Here is a 20359-nt window from a genome sequence, read left to right as displayed (position 1 = left end):
GGTGGGGATCTCAGGGTCTCGGGGAGGCAGCCACCCACACCTCCATCCCCAGCAGAGGCAGGAAAGGTCCCCTCAAGTGGGTCTGTGAGGACACAGGGCTATTCAAACCCTGGAGCCACGCGAGCCTGAGGGCCATTCCCGCCCTCAGCATCCTGACGTGGGTGGGGAAGTCCCATATGGCTACGGACCCAAACAGGATCAGTGCTCTAGGGGGCCATCTGTGGCAGGGCTGGCGTAGGAGGCCTGGACGTGGCTGCTTCAAAGAGTTGCCTGGCATGCGGTTCGTGACTGAGGGTTTCCTCACCTCACCCAGAAAACCATACACCTGCAGAGCCCCCCACCCATCCCAAGTCAAAGCCGGGTCTGACAAAGTGTGTCACCAATGATGTAGGGAGGCTGGAACCCCTTCCCCCCACTGCCTGGGCCAAGAGCTTTCCCACGTGGGAAAAATCCCTGCCAACCCCCGTGAGGAGGAGAACCTGCTGCTGCTTCCAGAGAGGTGACAAGAGACACCCAGGAAGTCCTGGAGGGACCCCAACGTCGGAGGCACCACGGGTGGGGACACCACAGTGCCTGAGACGCCACCTCAACCAGCAATTGCCATTTGTCATCGATGGATTTCAGTTGGGGCTGTGTTGGGTAAGTCCCCATCCACTTTCTGTTCTGACCCTAGAACTGAGCCAGCCCCACTGGTCACCGCGCCCCCACCTAGCAAACATGCGGAGGTCCTCGGGGTTCTGGGCTGCAGGCACGCTGAGGATGGCCGCCCGCTCGTGCTCCGAAAGGCTGGCCAGCAGGTTCTCCGTCATCCTCTTGTTCAGCGGGGAGTCCCCACTGGGGAGAAGCTCTGCACTGGAGTTGTCCATGCTGGGGCTCGTGAGGGTCATGTCGTCACTGCTGGCTGTGGGTGGCCGTAGGTCAGGGAGCAGCCAACCCCCCAAACATGCCCCTGTTGCGCCATCTGTGCCCACCGGGAATCCACTGCCACGGCCCCCCCCCCCCCCCCCCCCCCCCAGCACAAGGCAGGCCTGCCCATCCCGCCCCTCCTACCCGACATGGACAGGGTTCTCGGACTGGACCTGAAGACCAAGGTCAGGCCTCAGTCGAGGGAGCCTTCCAGCCCTTCATCTGCCCCGAGCCTGGGAACCTGGGGCATGCTGTGGCCACAATGGCTCTTTAAAGAAGGGGCTGTGACAGTCACTTTCTCTTCACAGGCCCTGGACACAGCAGTCTCAACTGTGACCTTCTAGTGATGGTGTGAAATCTGCTCTGATCCCAGGCTGCTCTTGACTCGAGCCCAGGAGCCCAGAGGCACGGCTTTCTCCTCAGAGCCACAGAAGTACAGGGAGGTCAGGGAGAGAGGTCTCCTGTCCTCCCTCAAGGGAGAGCCGCTCAGCAGGGGGCAGGGGCTCTCCGTGCGAGGACCCAACTGCCCACACAAGGTGTGGGTGTGCGCGCGCACGTATGGCCATGTGAAGGTGCTCCAGTCACTCCCAGCCGTGCCTATGTCGGGATCCTGGCCGCCACTCCCAAGCACCCTCCCAAAGGCTACCCCCACCCACCAGACACATGCCCTGGGCAGGGGGCTCCTACTTGGGGAACCAAAGCTGAGGGCGTTGGGTGTGCTGAGGCTGCGGCCGCTGACCCTGGTGGTGAAGGGGACATCATCCTCTCGAGGGTGGGGCTCATCCTCACTGGGCGAGGCCATCAGGCACACGTATGTGTGCAGCTGGACAAGGAGCCTGTGCTGCAGCATCCACACGACCATCTGAATGAGCTGGGTCTGCACAAGAGACAGTGTGAGGCCCAGGGTGGTAGGCGGGGTGGGGGGAAGGCTGGTCCCCCGCCACCGCCCTGCTCCCCTCTGGGGAGGATCCGGGAGCCACGACCCGAGACACGGTCCCCACAAGTCATCCCAGACGTAAGGGCCACATGAGCTTCAGGGGCCCAACCCTAGAATACAAGGCTCCACATCTCAGAAAAGGACCTCTTGGCTGCTGGCCGGCCTGCAAGCCCAACTCCCTGCTCCAGGGAAGGTGGCAGGGCCACAAGGGCACTGGGCTTACACCTGCACTGCTCCCACCACACACCTGGGCTTTCGTGCCCAGAGCCGAGGAACAGCACTGATTACATGGAGGCCCCTGCTCTGCCTGGTCTCCCCCAGGCCACTCAGCCCTGTCGCCCAAGCCCCCCACCACACAGAGCCGGGCCCACTGTGGCCTGGACACCGTTCACAAAAAGGCTGCTGCTCTGAGAGCAGGAAGTCCTCTCCTTGGGTCAACCTGGAAGCCTGCCCAAGGACAGGGAGCTGTAATGCGGTGTGCAGTCCTAGGGCGTGGAGTCCACCCCTCCCTCGGGGGCTGCCACCTGACCAGGGGCAGTGAGGAGGCCTGTGCAGGCATGGCTTGAGCATGCCTGAGCAGGAAGGTGCATGTTCTCAGACACACACATCTGCCTGATCGGATCTGCGGGGGTCCCCTCCTGGGAGGGGATGGCTGCCCAGGGATGAAAATAGGGATGTACCATGGGCGTGTTATGACCTGGTCAAACCAAATACAATTGAAAATGACTGTAATATAACTAAACTTAAAGTTAACAAGTAAAACAAAGAGGCTTCTTAAGACCTCAAGAACACACTCCAGGCCCCGAAACAGGAGGTGTGACAAGAAGGCGGGCTCAGGGGCACCCGGGTGGCTCAGGCGGTTAAGCATCCAACTTTGAGTCAGGTCGTGATCTCACGGTCTGTGAGTTCGAGCCCCGTATGGGGCTCTATGCTGACAGCTCGGGGCCTGGAGCCTGCTTCACATTCTGTGTTTCCCTCTCTCTCTGCCCCTCCCCTGCTCACACTTTTGTCTCCCTCTCTCTCTCTCTAAAACATAAATAAACAACAATAAAAAGAAGCAACAGAAGAAGGAGGAAGAGGAGGGGAAGGGGAGGAAGAAGAGGGGGGGAGGAAGAAGAGGGGGAGGGGGAGGAGGAGAAGAAGCAGAAGCAGCAGAAGCAGAAGGAGAAGAAAAGGCCTCAGCCCGGGACTGTGCAGGACCAAACCCAGCTCCATCTGGGCCCTTGACAAGGGACAGGGTGGCCCCCCCAGGCATGGCTTGGAAAATCCACCCACCATCCAGACCATTAGGAAGCTTCTGCTGGGTACAGATGCAAAGCGTGTCTTTTATTCGGCTGGCATGGCCTGGCACAGTTCCCGGAAACCAAAGGCCCCATGAAAGGCGGCCTTTAGAACTGTCACACTCAGCATCTAAATGAACCCAAGAACCTGGATCTCCATCTCATTCACAACTTGAGAAGGGAAAGAATTTGCTTTTAAGGACTGGTTTAACAGATCTGTCGCTTATTAAAACAAGTACTTTGGAAGACAAAGCCTTGAGAACACCCAGCCCCATCTCCAACACCTGCCCCATCTTGGCCCTGTGCTGGGTCTCTGCCCAGAATTCCAAAGCTCCAGGCATTCAGCGGAGAGGAGGCAGGCAGAGCCTTGTTCTTGGGTCTAGGCTGCACCTGGACCACAAGCCCCATACCTCCCTGGATGAGCCCTTGCCACACCCAGCAATCCCACCTGGCCCTCACTTTGCCCCAGGCCCAGTGGGGCCTGTTCCAGGCCTGTCCTCTCCAAATCCTCTTGGATGAGGAGATTCTGGGGACCAGTGAGCCCAGAACTTAGACCTATATACCCTGTGGCCACCTGAACTGTGGAGGGGGAGAGAGCAGGAGGGCAGGGCCCAAGTTCAGTGAAAACAAAGCCGATTCTACACCCACACCCGCCCCCCACACACACACACACACTCACACCCACACCCACACCCACACCCAGGAAAGGTCACCACTCTCCTGCCATCTGGGCCTCTTAACTCCATTCTACCCCAAGAACCACTCACCATAGCCAGGGTGGGCTCCACTGGAGTGGGGGTGGGGGGACTTGGGACTGCCCAAGTGTCTGCAGGTGGCCTGGCTGGGGAGCCAGCTTTGGATCACCTTGGCACATGTGCCACCTACTCCCCAAAGGAAGCCCCCTCCTCCCCAAAACCAAGGCTAAGGGTGCAGCACTGAGGGCTCTGGGATGAGAAACTGACACCAGAGGAGTGGTTCCTGGGCTCCCCAAGACTCCTGTGACTTACCTCCTGCACCGGGGGGGCGAGGGGGTTTCTGAATTCTGACAAGGAGACGGGCAAGGAGAACTTAGCAAGGACAGATGGCAGGTCGTGAGCTGGAAACTGACGGGAGAACTGCTCAGCCAGTGGAGAGTACCTGGGGATGGGTAAGGTGGGCGTGCCCGTGAGCTCAGCAGGCTTCTCCATCATTTCATGACATCTGTGCCCTCACCATGAGCCCAGGGTGGGCAGCAGGAAGGCTCAGCATAGCTGGTGGCCTAGGATGGGTGCAATGAGGACAGAGCCCAGATGTTCTCCCTCGAGGGGCAGAAGGAACAATGGGCACAGGCCACAGCGCCTCTGAGCCCCCAAGTCAAGACCAAGGCTCCCAACCCCCACCAGGCACCCCGTCCAGACCCCACTGGCCAGCAGACATGGGGGAGCACAGACCCTGTATGGAAACTTTGAATGCCAGAAGAGCACACGCCCAGGGCAGGCCACGTGGTCCTGGACCAGGCCAGAATAAGAACCTGGACACAGCAGAGGCCAGTAACCAATTCCAAGCGAGGTCCTGGCTGAGCAGAGGAGCACGGCCCTGGGCTCTGGCAGCCAGAGGTACTCACAGACACACACTGGCGTTGGGAGAAAGCATGTAGACATTGTTCTCACACAGCGGGTAGATGATGATGGCCTTGCCCCAGTACACCAGGTGAGCCGCGAGCTGGAAAACCTGTAGGCAGAGGGAGCTGACGGCAACCCCCCCACCCAGGGGCTTGGCACGGCAAGCACACAAGCCTTTGTATCACCGGTCGCTGTGTGGTTTGGGACAGTCACTTCCCACAGGACCCGGTGTTGTCCAGGCTGGCAGTAAGGAAAAGTCCCATGAGCATGCGGACATGTGAGGTGCTCAGGACCATGGGGTCAGCTCAGCTGAACAAGGGTCTTGTCTGAACAAGCTGGCAGAGGCCAGCACCCTGCTCCCACCAGGAGCCCAGCATGGGGATGGGTTTCCACATGGTAATGGATGTGGGTCAAATGAACCTGTCCTACACCTCCTGCACTCATCCCTGTGTGTCCCAGTATCCCGGGACCACATTCCACTGCCCGGCTCTCCTGGACGCTCAGACAAGACGGGCCAGAGACAGACTAAGATGCCAGAAATTCCTTCCAACTTCAAGAGGGGAGCCCAGGTCTGAGGGTACGGCACTGGACACTTCCTTTTTTTTGGTTTTGTTTTGTTTTAGTTTTTTTTTAACGTCTATTTATTTTTGAGACCTAGAGAGAGACACACACAGGAGGGGAGAGGCAGCGAGAAGGGGAGACACAGAATCCAAAGCAGGCTCCAGGCTCTGAGCTGACAGAGCCCGATGTGGGGCTTGAACTCACGAACTGTGAGATCGTGACCCGACCCAAAGTCGGACGCCTAACCGACTGAGCCACCCAGGCGCCCTGGCACTGGGCATTTCTAATTCTGCATCACCGAGGTGAGCGTGCTGCCCCTCCGTGCCATCACTATGTGTCCCCAAGTGGGCAAGACACCCCGACCCACATGCAAGGCCAGGGACACCGCTGAGTCCACCTCCACCTCATCTTGGCAAACAGGACCTCCAGTGGCACCACCAGTGCCAACGTGGCAGCAATTTCAGTTCCTTCACTGCTGCTCTTCTCTTTCATCCCAAGTCCTACTGAAGCCCACTCCAAAGCAAGGACACACCCACTTTCCTCCGCCTGGCGTCCACCCCCCACCACTCCCTGCAGCCCGAGCGCCGTTCTGGGGACCAGAGGTCTGAACTCGGATCCCAGGCTGCAGTGTCTGTCAGCAGGACGACTCTCTCCAAGTCTCCGCCTCCTGTAGCGGCAGCCTTCCTTGGCCTGTGCCTGTGGCCACATCCCTCCAGTCTCCGCCTCCAGGGTCACGTCCCCTGCCCACTTCTTACAAGGACAATCCAGGGTCACCGCCCATCTCAAGATCCTTTATCGCCTCTGCAAAGTCCCACGTGAGGTTGCATCCACAGGACCTGAGGGTTAGGATGCGAAGGTCTGTGGAGCCATTAGTAAGCCAATCATAAGGAATGGACACTGTGATCAAAGATACTGTCCTAATTTATACATACAGAAAATCTGGAGGAATCTACTGTGTTTACCTCTGAAATACAGGATTGCAGGCACTCTCTGTGCCCATAATTTGCGAGATCTATCAATTTGTATGTGAAAGAGCATATCGACTTTATCACGACAAAAAAGGCCCCAAATAGGGGAGGTAGGTGGGCTGAAATAGTGAAGGAGATTCAAACTACACTTATCTTGATACGGAACTGCTGACTCCGTATACAGCACGCCTGAAACTGTCGCTGTGTCTTATTTATAAAAACAAAGGGGGCCTGGGGGGCTCAGTCAGTTAACCATCTGACTCGATTTCAGCTCAGGTCATGATCTCACGGTTCCTGAGATCGAACGCCACGTCTGGCTCCGCGCTGACGAGAGTGGAGCCTGCTCAGGATTCTCTGTCTCCCTCTCTCTCTGCCCCTCTCCCGCTCGCCCTCTCTCAAAATAAATAAATTAAATAAAAATAGATTAGATTAAAACAAAGCCCGGGGCGCCTGGATGGCTCAGTCGGTTAAGCGACCGACTTTGGCTCAGGTCAAGATCTCACGGTTTGTGAGGTGACAGCTCGGAGCCTGGAGCATGCTTCCGACTCTGTGTCTCCTACCCTCTCTGCCCCTCCCCCACTTGTGCTCTGTCTCTATCAAAAATAAATAAATCTTAAAAAAAATTTTTTTTTAATAAAAAATAAGAAATAAATTAAACAAGGCCCAAAATATTTACTTTGCCTGGGATGGAACAGGAGTTATTTAAGATTTTATTTTTTCTTCAGTAATCTCTATACCCAACACGGGGCTCAAACTCATGACCCCAAGATCAAGATTCACATGCTCTTCTGACTGAGCCAGCCGGGCGCCTCGGGAACATGAGGTAAGCTGACATCTTCTCTCTAGTGGGGCCGTCCACGCTTGAGGGTCCAACTAGGCTCAGCCAGCCTCTGCTCCCCTGCTCTCCCAGGGGCCTCCACTGGGCCACCTGACCTGCCACAGGCAGCAGCAGTCCCAGAGGCCAGGGAGGCTGGCCACGCCAGCAGGAAACCCTGATTTGAAGTGAGCTCAGTGGGGAGGGTTATGGAAGGAAATAACAGCCTCCCCATGGCAAGGTGGGGGGCGGGGTGCGTGAAGGGGTTATCATCAAAGCTTTGTCTCTGCCCAAAGAGACCGAGAAACTTGAAAGCTTTGACAGCTCAGCCTGTATTGATCAGAACACAAGCTCTGCAGTGTGTACAAAACAGCCAGAACATTTAAGGTTCTGTCTTGTGGATGCTACGAAGGTGACTAGGATGTGGTCCTCACTGGGTCCCATCTAGTCCGTGAGCCCATATGACACACAAAGGCAGAATCGGATCGACTCTCTGGCCAGGTAAATGAAGGTCATGGGGAAGGACTTATTCTGGATGGCAGAAATCTGAAACGGCTGCTTTGGGAAACAGAGGCCTGAGAGTCCAGCTCCCGCACCTTGCCAAGGACCACAGGCCAAAGACGTGCCTCCCAGAGGGCCCAGGCAGGCTCGCGTCACACCTGGGATCCTCTTCCTCGGCCCATCTGAGAAAGCAGCTGCTCTGTAGCCAGGTCCTGCTGCCCCCTGGTGGCCACATGGTGCCCACCGTTCTCACCCTGGGGCTGTCACCCGGAAGGCACACTGTCCCAGGGCCTCCAACTTCTCTTTATGCTTCTCTTCACTCCCTGGCCCCCACCCAGACTCCAACCAGATCGCAGCCAGGGCTGAGAGGCCCTCTACCCCATCAGAAACTGCAGCCCACAAGCACGTGGCTTGGCCAGAGGATGGATGGCACCTCACGCAGAACATAGGCCTGGGTGCACATACAAGGTAGAGGTCAAGGCCACGAAGCTAGGTCCCGGTTCCGCACAACCCAACTTCCCGCCCTCACCGCCCACATCGGCAAAGTGGAGCTGTGGTACTGGCTGCTCACACGATGACACTCTGCGTGCCCCGGCAAGCCCCTGGCCCTGCCACCCCGTCCTTCAGAGCCCAGTAACCCAGCACCCGGAGGGCCTCATGCCTCACAACCCTCGGACGCAGGGGTTAGAACGACGTTAGTCCCGAAGCCGGTTCACAAGGCCCGCCCCGAAGCCAGGCCTGACTCGGCCTCCAGAACTTGGAGCCGACCCGGGGACTCGCCATCCCGTCACGGCGGGCCGCGCAGTGCACCTGGGTACATGGCACACAGGCAGCCTGCTTGCTGACCCCCGACCGCCCACCTTCCACCAAGGGCGGCCTGCTTTGACGTGCCCGCCCCTCCCTCCCCCGTTCCCCCCTACTTGGGGCATCTCCCCGGGCCCCCCGGGGCGACCTGAAGCAAGGCCAGGTCCGCATCCTGGGCCAGCTGCTGCAGGTTCTTCACGGCAGACGTGGTCTTGATCACACGCACCAGGGCCGGGGAGCAGTCGAGCGGGAGCTCGCCCAGCAGGGACTTCTCGTCCCCGAGAAGCAGCAGGGCGTGGTAGGGGCTGCGGGGTAGAGTCGCGGGTCACCAGAGCATGCGAGCCGCAGGCCTCCCCAGCCAGGCACGCGCCCTGAGCACACGGACCCTGAACCCCGGAGAAGAGGCCGCTGGGAGGATGAGAGAGGCCCAGGGGCCTTTAAGAAGCCACCAGGATTGCAGTCACCTTCAGAAGAAACTAACTGGAGCGAAGCTGAAGAAGGCCCAAGGACCTGACTCCATCCCCACCTCTGGGCCTGCCCTGCAAATGTCTGCTGCCTGAAAAAATGCGCGACTCTTTTCTAAGGAAAGAGTCCCAAATGCGGGAAAAGCAAAATCCTCACCACAGACTGTGAACAGAACCACATCAAAACGTACTCCGCAAGGAAACCCAGGAGGAAGGACGTGGACTTGAGGGCGTGGACTAGGTGAGGGAGGGAGGGAGGGCGGGCGGGCCAGGGGGTGCCTTGCTTTCTCTCACCCCCAAATTTGCTGTCATGTGCCCACATTTCTTTCTTTAGTTATAAAAGTCTCTAAGGAAACGGGAGACTTGGTGGGATGTGTGTGTGAAAACTGAGCTCAGCTCTTACCTTGCAGGAAATCAGTTAAGTAACTGAGTTCCCACAAGCTCTGATTCAAATGCAGGAGGTCCGGTGAAGAAACACTGTAAAGACAAAATCCCTCCCGTACCCTGGCTTCCCGCCAGGATGTCTGACCCCCACAGCCCTGCCCAGGCCTGAGGTGAAGACCCTTGGCGCAGGACCCCAGGCCGTGCCCGAGACGGCCCAGGGGAATCCTGGGGTTGGTGATTTCTGGACAAAACCAGACCCCAACATGTGTGTTTTTACTTCTATCAACAGTAGAGCCTTACCTGCCAGTTTCTGTAGCAGGAAGAGGAAAAGACAGTTCTTGGGAAGAAGTAATTGGTAAAACCTCAGGCAGAAGCTAAAGAGAAGAGCCCCCGAGGGGCGAGGGGCGAGGGGCGAGGGGCCAGGGGCCAGGGGCCAGGGGCGTGTGCAGGGGCAGGTGCTCACCGGATGGCTTTCAGGCTCCGCTCGATGGCCTCGGGGGGGATGAGGCTCGCGGCAGCGTAGTGGATCTTATGCGGCAGGCAGAAGCCCACCTCCAGCCAGCTGTTGATGTGGAGCCGCACCACGCCGGACGTGCAGAGGCTGCAGAGAGCAGGCGCGGCGACTGTCAGGTGCTACTGAGAATCCACACGGTAACTTCTGAGCAGACACACAGATCACACAAAAACCCCTGAGGGTGCTTCTTCCAGGCACACTGCCAGTCAGAGGAAACTGCAAGCGACGCCCTCCGGGGCAAGCAATCATCTTTGCAGATCTCAGTATATTCAAGAGAAGAAAATGCATTAGGAACGCAGAACCGTAGCCCTGGGTAGCCCTGGAATCTGCAGTCCAAACAGAGTGCCAGCGCTCTGTGAAGGCCTCCTGTGCAGAGGGGAGAGAGCCAGGCCCCCTGCACCCCTGCCGAAGGCCCCACCACACATGAGCAGCCAGGCAGGGCAAGGGCTGTCTCCAAAAAGGAGAGGCAGGCAGGACAGGAAGGGCAGGGGGTGCCAAGTCCCCCCAAGCGTCTTGTTCGGGAGGAGCACACGGCGCCCACCTTGCTGTGGATGTCAGCACCGCCCAGGTGTACCCCGGCAATGGCCCGAGCTGGCCTCGGCCTCACCTCATCAGTGACAGCAATCTGGTTCTTTCAGGGCCAAACACCACAACCCTGTCCCTGACTCCTCCTTTCTCTTATATCCCGCCTCAACCATCCCACCTGCAGGGAGGTACAAAGTCCAGACCTTCCCTGCACCAGCCCCCATCTGCCCCCGCACTCAGACCCCCACCAGACCCCCACGGCTCCCATCCCATCTCGGCAGTCCCAGCCTGAAGCCCCACGTGACCTGCTCACTTTTCTCTGATGCCCTCTCCTACCCCAGGCCATCTGGTCCCCCGCCCTGCAACCGCAACCGTCCCCACAACTCCGCTGTTCTCGGACTCAAGCACTCCCTCCAGGTGACCCGGCTCCCTCCCTGTCTCAGGGTTCAACTCAAGCACTACCTTCTCCAGGAGGTGAGCTCTGACCCGGCCCTAGCCCCAGATTCGTGTGTCTTGAGCACCTGACCACAGGATGCAGTTTCCCCGACCAGAATTCAGTCACCATGTGTGCTCCTGTGTTGCACTAACTGCTCCTCACACGGCTGGCAAAGTGTGGGGTACTTGGGGGGCACTGAGAACCATTTCGTGAATGGAGGAAGGAAAGGGGCCCAAGGAACATGCTACTGACTCTGGGTGGACTACCTCTCAGTGAGCCCCTGCCGGGAGAACACGCTCATGGTGGCCCCACGGTAGGCACGTGGCCCCATACGCCCTGCACCAGAGAACCACACACAGAAGACTTGTTTTCAGCAGGGGTTTCTGAAACCCTCCAGCGAGAAGCCAGCCGGAATGAGCCCGCAGCCCAGTGCACAGCCCTGGGGCTAAGTGCCAACAGCACTCGATGTCTGACACAGAGAGAAAAGCGGCTGCTTGGGCAAAGCCCCCGTGGCTGGTGCTCACCACGCCCCTGGCAGGTGGACAAGAGAGGGGATGTGTGCCCACTGCCAAGGCCTGCACTGTTCTGACCCAGCTCTTCCCATCACATTCCAACCCCACTCTGCCATTCCCAACTGGCCGGAGAGGCCAAGATGCCCACATCTGGCCCAGTGTGGGAAGGCCGTGGCTCAGGGGGAGCCCTGCCTGGTCTTACACCTCCCTCGGGGGCACACAAACGCACAGTGCCAGCAGGAGGCGCTATGGCCCTCACTGCCTGCACCCACAGGCTGTTCTTACCATCTCTTCCCTGAAACGTCAAGCAGCAGACCGACTACCACAAGCTTCCCCGTGGGTCCACCCAAAGAGCCAGGAGCATCGTGGCCATCAGGTTTCTCAAACAGGGAATGTGCAGTGAGAAAAAAGTGTGAAGAATGCAGAGCACATCTGTGACCTCCACAACCCCTAGGATTCCTGCCAACACCACTGTCTGCTCACTGCCAACCACCCCAGAGATCCAGAACACCCTCTGCTTGCCCTGCCTGGAGGTGTCAGGAAGACTCACGCCACACTCCCAGGACACCTGCACCACCGAGTGGCCCCCAGAGGGAGGGTCAGAGCACCGCTGGAAGCAGGGGTGGGGGCCACAGGCTGTGGCTGAGTGTGGAAGGTGAAGGTTGGGTCACTGCTGATGCCACACTCCCTCAGGGTGAACCCTGTGAGTGTCAGGATCTAGGGAAGAGACCCAGGGTCCTTCCCCAAGGTCCCAGAGGAGGATACTACTCTTGGGTTCTTCGAGAACGGAGTGCTAATAAGTAAATATGAGCAGATGGAGACTCCCAGAGCCTCACCAAGTTTTGGGCAAGGGTCTTTGCAGGTGGACAGCTCCCATCAACCTCTGAAAAACAGCCTCTTACAGAATCCAAGTTCACACGATGAGAGAGCGCTCCAGTGGATGAGAGTCTCAGCATCCATGAACAAAAGGGAAGAGAAGAGTGAGGAAAAGCAGGGCTTGCAGGGAGAATGAACTGACAAAGCTACATGTGCAGACCCCTCCTCCGTTTCACTATGTACCTGGACAAAAAGGCTGGTGGACTGAAAATAGAGTCTTTTTATTTCTGAGCTGTCCTCTTTAGGATATGGCTCAAAGCAGCAGCTGGAACACCACAGAATCAGAATTCAACACTGAGATTCCTACCATTTCAAAGGTAGCTGTTTTTGCTCCCCCAGGAGCTTGGCAAGGCCATGTACATGCACACACTGGCATGGGGTCCTCTTCTCCGGGTGGGAGAGACGCTCCCGTGTTGGTTCCCTGGTTTTCATATGGATTTTACTCCACTTTTCCAGGCATCTGTTCACCCACTGGCAACTTCCATCCATGGAGTACTTCACACTGGGACGCAGTGTGAAGAATCCCTGGAACGAGTCAGGAGGAGGAGCACACCCACCCACCTGGAGCCCCCAGGGAAGCCCTGCAAGTGCCCCTGCAGCAAGACAAGAGCCAGGAGCGGCACTGAAGTCTGCCAAGAGGAGGGAAGAGAAGGTCGGGCTCTGTTTTCAAAGTACCCTTTGTTTTTTTTCCTAAAGCCTCCAGGGTAGAGGGAGCCCACCCTCTGAAAATCTTTGAGGCTACAGTTCATTTATTTATTTATTTCTTAACTTTGAAATAGAGTTGACATACATTGCTGTATCAGGTTCAGGTGTTTGACGGTTCTCTTTATCACTCAGTGTTCACCAGCATAAGAGCAGTCACCACCGTCTGTCACCAAATAACATGATTCCATTATTAACGAGTATATTTCCTATGCTGTATAAAGTACAATTTCAAGACAAGTGTTTGGCAGAGCAGGGGTTTGGGTTCCTGCTATGCTTGTACTTCTATTTCCAGGGCAGTCACGTTTGGTCCGGAAACACCGCGCAAAAAGCACTCCCCCCCACCAAGCAAGGCTTATCCAGCCCGTCCCACAGCTCTGGGCCAGATAGGGTCGCCTAGCCCCATCTGCCACGCGAGATAGATGCTCTTACCAGAGTCCCGAGTCCTAAAGCGATGACTGTGCATATCCTCTAAGGCACGCTCTTATCTTTCCTATCCCAGGTGGAAATGTACTGTGTACAAGCTTGCTCCATTACCCTCACACCTCACTGCCCGAGGACGAACTTCAACTCCTAACCTTTAGCTAATAGCCAAACGCCCTTGTTTGGCCTCGCAGGCAACCTTCACCCTGCCAGCCCAGCACCTGCTGGCCACTCTGGTCCCAGACACAGCCAGGCTTCCTAGTCCATGGAGCGGATGCTGCTCACAATCCAAGAGGCGCAAGCAGGCACCAAGTGGCCCGCCGTGACCCTTCAAACAGAAATTTCTATGTATGTGCTTTTTACGGGCAAAGGGAGTAAAACTCCCGGGATATTAGCAGAGGTGTCCGGGGGCCAATCTCTGCTCTGGAGGGGCAGCAGTGGGAGGCAGCAAGGAACAAACGCAGAGTCCCCAGTGCCACCTGCCTGGCCAGGGCCCGGACAGCTCCTCCAAGCTCTGAGGACTCTTGGCCCCACCACAGGCCCCATTAACTCTGAAAATGGTGCAACAAACACTTCATCAAAGCACGGAATCCACAATCACACGACTCCTGTTTGTTCATTCCTTTGACCACCCAGTGGACAAGCCGTGCTTCCCCACGCGCCAACCACAAGGTCTGTGTTACAGAAAGTGAAGGGGTATCCCTGACCTCATGTCATGGGAGACACCACCTAACAGTCACACAAAAGAGTGGGACACTGTCACTGAGATCACTAAGCTCCATGGAGAGACACAGGTGCTAGAACAGTCAGGGTAGGCTCCTGAGGGATTCATGCTGCCAGCCTAAACTCATGGGCACTTGGGTCCCAGGGCACAAGGCCACCAGGCTAGTCGGCCACACCACAACCCTGGATTTTAATTAAAACAGCAAATCCAGAACCACTCCTTTGAGAAGTTTCACCCCAACCTCTAGCCTCCACATCTCACATCTTCCGGCCTCTCACTTCTGCTACGAGAAAACCCTCCCTGGGGTTTTCTGGAAACCTGTTGGAAAGTTGACAATAGGAGAAGGCGGCTCTGTGCTCTGTTCTACCAGATCAGTCATGTAAACTCAAGTCTCCCTTTCTTAGCTCCAAAGCAAGCCTACCCTACAGCAACAGGCCAGGCCATACCTCAAGGCAAAGGGAAGGCCGCAGGCCAGGGGGGCTCCTGGGTAGTCACAGAGCCACTGCTGTTGCCAGGCTGGGACAGGGTGCAGGGGGAGTGCACCACTGTCCCTGGGACTCCCTCCAGACAGGCCCTGTTGCCAGCTTACCTGAGGTGGGCCCCAGGACCCACAACCTGAGCAGGGTGGGGTCTGAGAACAGGAAGGGTACATGGGGGTTCACCCTGAGAAAACAAGATCCTGAACACTAACACACCAGGGTGCCTGGGCTAGAGGAAGGAGGGCAACTGCTCAACAGTGGGACCCTGGGAGCCTTTTCTTCCCCAGAACAGATTCCTTTAAAGGGAATCCGGTCCAGAAGGACCTTTAAAGGGTCCTTCTCCTTAAAAGTAATGTCCACCAGGGGGCGCTGTGCCACCTCAAGCTCTGAGTCGCTACAGGCGGGCCAACTACCCAGGACTTCATTCCCTCCAACTTGCGGTTTAAACATCAGAAATTGCAGTCCGTTCTTTCTTTAGACATAGTAAGTGTGGTTCTGGTTTGACGTTTACTTTATCTCCAGGTTAGGCTGAATTTTGCTTGTGGTCTAACCCTAGCTGAGGTGTACAGAGTCCCACTCAGAAGCAGGCAACACTCCTCACAGAAGGGGTTTCTGGCACCAGCCAACCCAAGGCCAGAGAGCAGCACTTCTCCTACTGCAGAGACAGCTTCAACGTGATCACGAGCGGCGTCATGAGAGAAAGAGACGGGGTGGCTACGACACTAGAGACCCCACTTCCTAACGCCCAGAGGCCCACACCCAGCGGTCAGCAAAATCAGGACAAAGGAACTGATTGTGTCACAGAAGACAGCTCTGCCTCCTTTATGAGGGCACCCTTCCTCCCAACAGAGAGATGAGCTGGGATCTGGGGAGAGCTCAGAGAGAAAAGGGAGATGTGCGAACTTGTGAAGATGCAGACAGCTGTGCCAGGACACCATTCTCCACCCACTACGCCGGTACGGTCCACAAGTTCACCAAGACTCTGGGCAAAGCCAGAGAAGGGATATCTCCTGTGTTGCCAGTGGGGGGGAGGGTACAGCCTGAGGCACAAGCCCCAACGGGGAAATACACCAAAATTACAAGTGCATTTTACCTCTCCAGCCCGGCCATTCCACTCTCGGGAATTTACCTTGCAGACACATAGGCACACGTACACAGTGACATGTGCACGGAGCCGACCAGCAGGTCTTATAGCACCAGAGGCTGGTACCAACTAAATGCCCAAGGGAAGGGCTGGCTGGCTATGCAGGGGGAAAAAAAAAAAAAAAAAAAAAAGAGTCCCTGAGTGACTCAGTCGGCAGAGCGTCTGACTATTGATTTCAGCTCAGGTCATGATCCCAGAGTCGTGGGATCGAGCCCCACATCGGGCTCCACGCTGAACATGGAGCCTGCTTGGGATTCTCTCTTCCTCTCCCTCCGCCCCTCCCCGACTCATGCGTATGCTCGCTTGCGCTTGCTCTCTCCCTCTCTAAAATAAAAAAATTAAATTAAAAAAAGGAAAAATGAAAAAGTCCTTATTTGCCAATACAGAGAGAGTCTAAGCTACATGGTTCAACTACGAAGGCAAAAGGCAGGCCGCATGTACAGCGTAAAAGGAGAAAGGCAGTCTGTGCCCACCTGTGTGTGCCTCAGGCCCACCTGTGAGGGACGGCACAGGACACACGGCTGTCTGCTTAAATGCATCCTGCCACCAGAATGGGAACTGGCGGTGGTACAGCAGGAAAGAAACTCAACACTCTGATTTTCAAACTTGATGGAAGTGATTGATGATGAAAGGTGATTGAAAGGTGGCCTTTCAAAAGCTTTAGTTAAAACGGCAAAAAGAATGAAAATTTCCAAAATGCTCATAACAAGTATCATTGGGTATGGGACTACAGACGGGCTTTGTTTTCTCTTTATTTTTCTATATTTCCTAAGTATCTACAATGGACATGTATTATTGGTAAGATCAGGAAAATTATTAACATCAAAAAAAAGGAGAGGATGCTGGACAAGCCACCTTTTCTGCGCTCCAATAACATGTGGTATCGCCGGCCACACTCTTAGATCCAGCACACCTCCGGTGGGTGGCATGGAGCCTACCAGGATGGAACGAAGCCCAAGAAGGCCAGGAGGGGGCACTGGGCTGCATGCAAGGACATGGCCCAGAGAAGCCTGCACCTCCATGCCGTCTGTGCAGCAACATGCCTGGCACTATGCGGTCCCCTCGGCTTGAGTGATGGCTCCTCGTGAACCAACAGTCCTGGAGTAGAGTGGGAAGGCAAAGCTTTCAGGGGAACTGTCACTTGGACACCTGCCCAACCCCCACTCTCCACCTCCCACCTGCAGTGCAGACCCAGCGTCAAGGAGTGGTGGACCCTCATTAAAAAGAGGTTCTTCGCTTGTCCACAAAGAGAGTGCTGGGAACACCAATATAATGGGAACTGTTAACTTCTGCTGTGTCTGCAAATGTCTGCTGCTCTCCTACACTCAGGCCCCAAGCCCCAAGTCCCTCAGAGCCAGGAGGAGCACCCTCTGACCTTCAGTTTCCTCGTGGGGGAGGTGGTGACAGTGACACCGTCTTAGAGGACAGACCCAGAACTTGGCACTGTGTCATGCTGACCCTGCATCTGATGATGCAAAACACTTTCAGGCTCTCCCATGTGACTTCAGGTTCAGTTCTGGGAGGGACTGTCCCAGCAGAAGGGCTCTCTCACCCCCATCTCAGTGGCACCAAGGACAACGGCTCAGGCAACAAGGCCCACAGGGAGATGCACCAAGCATGCCACCCACCTGTCTTACCTGTCATAAGCTTCCTTAAGGTCCCTGGCCAGCTTGCACTTGGGCAGAATGTGATGGAACGGGGACTGAGGACCATCATTTGCTGCAAAAATCGTAACACGGAGAATTTAGAGACTCCAAAGCAAGAAAACTTGCCAAGGTTGGAATGGAAAATACCTTTAAAAACAAATTTAACTGAAAATAAATTGCAAGTCATTTTAAACCAAATATCACACCATTCCCTACTGCTTTTTATAAAATCTGTGCATCGAGTTGAATGAAGATGAGACTCAGGCTGCTTTGTTTGCAGTCTTTATATGGAACTTTTGTGTTTATTTTTATTTTTATTTTTTTAAAAAAATTTTTTTTTTCAACATTTTTTATTTATTTTTGGGACAGAGAGAGACAGAGCATGAACGGGGGAGGGGCAGAGAGAGAGGGAGACACAGAATCAGAAACAGGCTCCAGGCTCCGAGCCATCAGCCCAGAGCCTGACGCGGGGCTCGAACTCACGGACCGCGAGATCGTGACCTGGCTGAAGTCGGACGCCTAACCGACTGCGCCACCCAGGCGCCCCAGGAACTTTTGTGTTTAAACGTCACCACTGGTGCCCCCTGAGCCTGCAGCACTGGAACAGTCCAGGTCACTGGCAGCCCCCAAAGCGTCCCCTGAGACCACCAGAGCCACCTTCCATTTGGTGAGTGGGTGCTGCCACACCTCATCCTACTCACTCACACTAATGCAATTTTTTAAAGTTTACTTATTTTGGAGGGGCCAGGGAAGGAGAGAGAGAATCCCAACTTGGTTTCAGGCTCAGTGCAGAGCCCGACATGGGGCTCGACCTCACAAATCGTGAGACCATGACCTGAGCTGAAATCAAGAGTCAGACATTTAACCAACTAAGCAACCCACGCACCCCTAATGCAATTTATTTTTATGATCAAAAGTCTTTCACTAATCCTTTCTCATAAATGCCTTAAAAATATGTAGTTAAATTGAATTTTTACAAAATTTCCTGTGATAGGAGCGTCTAGGTGGCTGAATTGGTTAAGTGTCCGACTTTGGCTCAGGTCATGATCTCACAGTTTATGAGTTCGAGCCCCGCGTTGGGCTCTCTGCTGACAGAGCCTGGAGGCTGTTTCAGATTCTGTGTCTCCCTCTCTCTCTGCCTCTCCTCACTCATGCTTCGTCTCTCAAAAATGAATAAACGTTAAAATTTCCTGTGATAAAGTCACAGACCCTAAAGAGAATGTTCTTTTAAAAACAGAACTTCTAGGAGCGTGTGGGAGGCCCTGTCAGTTAAGCATCCAACTCCTGATTCTGGATCACCTCATGATCTCATGGTTTGAGAGTTTGAGCCCTGAGGTGAGCTCCACACTGTTAGTGCAGAGCCTGCTTGGGATTCTCTCTCCTTCTCTCTTGCCCCTTCCCCACTCATGCTTGCGCGCGCGCGCGCGCTCTCTCTCTCTCTCTCTCTCTCTCTCAAAATAAATAAGTAAACTAAAAAAAAAAAACCCTCCTGGATTGTTATTAACACATATCTGCCAAAACATGATTATACATTTTGACAGCTGTCAAAGATAAAAAGCGAATTTTCACTGAAAACGCACGTGAGTCGGACACTTCCCGTATGGTGATCATCACTCTTACTTATTGCTTAAGATTAGACTGGGGTAGGGGCGCCTGGGTGGCGCAGTTGGTTAAGCGTCCGACTTCAGCCAGGTCACGATCTCGCGGTCCGTGAGTTCGAGCCCCGCGTCAGGCTCTGGGCTGACGGCTCGGAGCCTGGAGCCTGTTTCCGACTCTGTGTCTCCCTCTCTCTCTGCCCCTGCCCCGTTCATGCTCTGTCTCTCTCTGTCCCAAAAATAAATAAAAAACGTTGAAAAAAAAAAAAATTAAAAAAAAAAAAAAAAAGATTAGGCTGGGGTCCCCTTCAAATCTATTTCTACTTTCTCTCTTTGTACAGGCGCTGACCTGAGATGGATGTGGCATGTGTAACAGGCAGGCCTTTCTCTGTGCCTTGACGTATCTACAAAATACCAAAATCCACAAAAAGATCTACTGGCAAAAAAATGTTTTAAAGATTTTTCTTTTGAACCCCAATGGGGGGCTCAAAGTCACAACCCCGAGATCAAGATTCACATGCTCTACCAACTGAGCCAGCCAGAAGCCCCTGGCAATAACTATTTTCAATGGGTCAGCTGATAACTCAATCAGGTCCTTCATCAATTTAGTTGAAATCAAAGAACTGCAAACCACCCTCTTTGCCAGCTCGATGATCCCACTGGCCTCTCTGCATGTCCTCCCACCACAGGCAAACATGGCCAGAGAGAGCAGGGCTGGGTGGGCAAGGCCCAGTCTGCACGAAGAGCCATCCTGCAGCAGCTGGGGCAAGGCAGGGAGGCAGTGGAGGCTGGGAAATCCATTTAAGTGCATCAGGTCAGGAGAGCTGCTTTCCAACTGTGATCCTTGGGGCACCCTCCTGTGCACCCCAGGAAGATCACGTGAAGGTCACATAACCTCCTGGTGCCTCAGTTTCCACATCCGCACACCTGGATCAGGGTCCCTGCCTCAGAAGGCTGCCTGCTCTGTTGTGTGGGGGAGAGACTCTTGTCACACTCACCATCAGCTACCGCGGACACCTCATCCTGCAGCGCCAGGATCAGCTTGGCCTCTCTTGTGAGATACTGGCAGCGGCGCTCCTCGTGCTGCAGCACAGTGGCGATGCGTCGGGAAAGGTTGTGCAGGCAGTTTATCACTGATGGGTCCGCGTTGGCCTGCAAGAGAGGGCACACGTGACTCAAACGTAGCACACACACTCGTAGCACACGTGCACAGCCGACTCAAACCGTGTAAGAACTCTGTCCAGGTTCACTGCTGTCCCCGGTTCCCCGTGTCCCCTCTGGGGTCTGTCCCCAGAAACACCAGTGCTCTGAGCACCCTATCCTGGGAATCGATGCCCGGATGGTAACGCAGAGACGGTTCTGTGGGGTCCCCTGGCTGGTGGGGCGGGGGAACGCAGGCATTTCCTATAAGCAGAGAAAGGCTCCCGTGCTACAGGGCCCCACACCAGGGCCATCCAGGATGGCATGGTACAGATCAGGCATCCACTCCAGGCCGGACAGAGGTAGCCCACTGGGGCAGCGGAAGGCACAGATCCACTACCCACCTGCTGCGGGATTCTCTCG

At 55.5% G+C, this 20359-nt stretch overlaps 1 protein-coding gene across 12 annotated transcripts in view; it reads right to left on the bottom strand.

Moving 5' to 3' along the window:
* The window catches only part of NPRL3 (NPR3 like, GATOR1 complex subunit), a 43858-nt gene that overhangs the window by 1005 nt on the left and 22494 nt on the right, over positions 1-20359 (bottom strand). For all 12 annotated transcript variants that reach the window (XR_009256417.1, XM_058709959.1, XM_058709960.1 and 9 more), the window contains 8 exons: positions 19795-19948; positions 17193-17274; positions 9684-9821; positions 8521-8677; positions 4727-4833; positions 4131-4260; positions 1594-1783; positions 709-901 (listed from right to left, as the gene is read on the bottom strand). Coding sequence is in view for 11 of the 12 variants with exons in the window: in XM_058709959.1 (XP_058565942.1) it covers positions 709-901; positions 1594-1783; positions 4131-4260; positions 4727-4833; positions 8521-8677; positions 9684-9821; positions 17193-17274; positions 19795-19948 (1151 nt within the window). In the remaining variant the exon portion in view is untranslated. The remainder of the gene's footprint in view (positions 1-708; positions 902-1593; positions 1784-4130; positions 4261-4726; positions 4834-8520; positions 8678-9683; positions 9822-17192; positions 17275-19794; positions 19949-20359) is intronic.

The sequence above is a fragment of the Neofelis nebulosa genome, chromosome 18 (assembly GCF_028018385.1).
Source record: "Neofelis nebulosa isolate mNeoNeb1 chromosome 18, mNeoNeb1.pri, whole genome shotgun sequence".
Classification (NCBI taxonomy): Eukaryota; Metazoa; Chordata; class Mammalia; order Carnivora; family Felidae; genus Neofelis; species Neofelis nebulosa.
The sequence above is the reverse complement of the archived record's forward strand: the minus strand, read 5'-3'. Positions and strand labels throughout refer to the sequence as shown.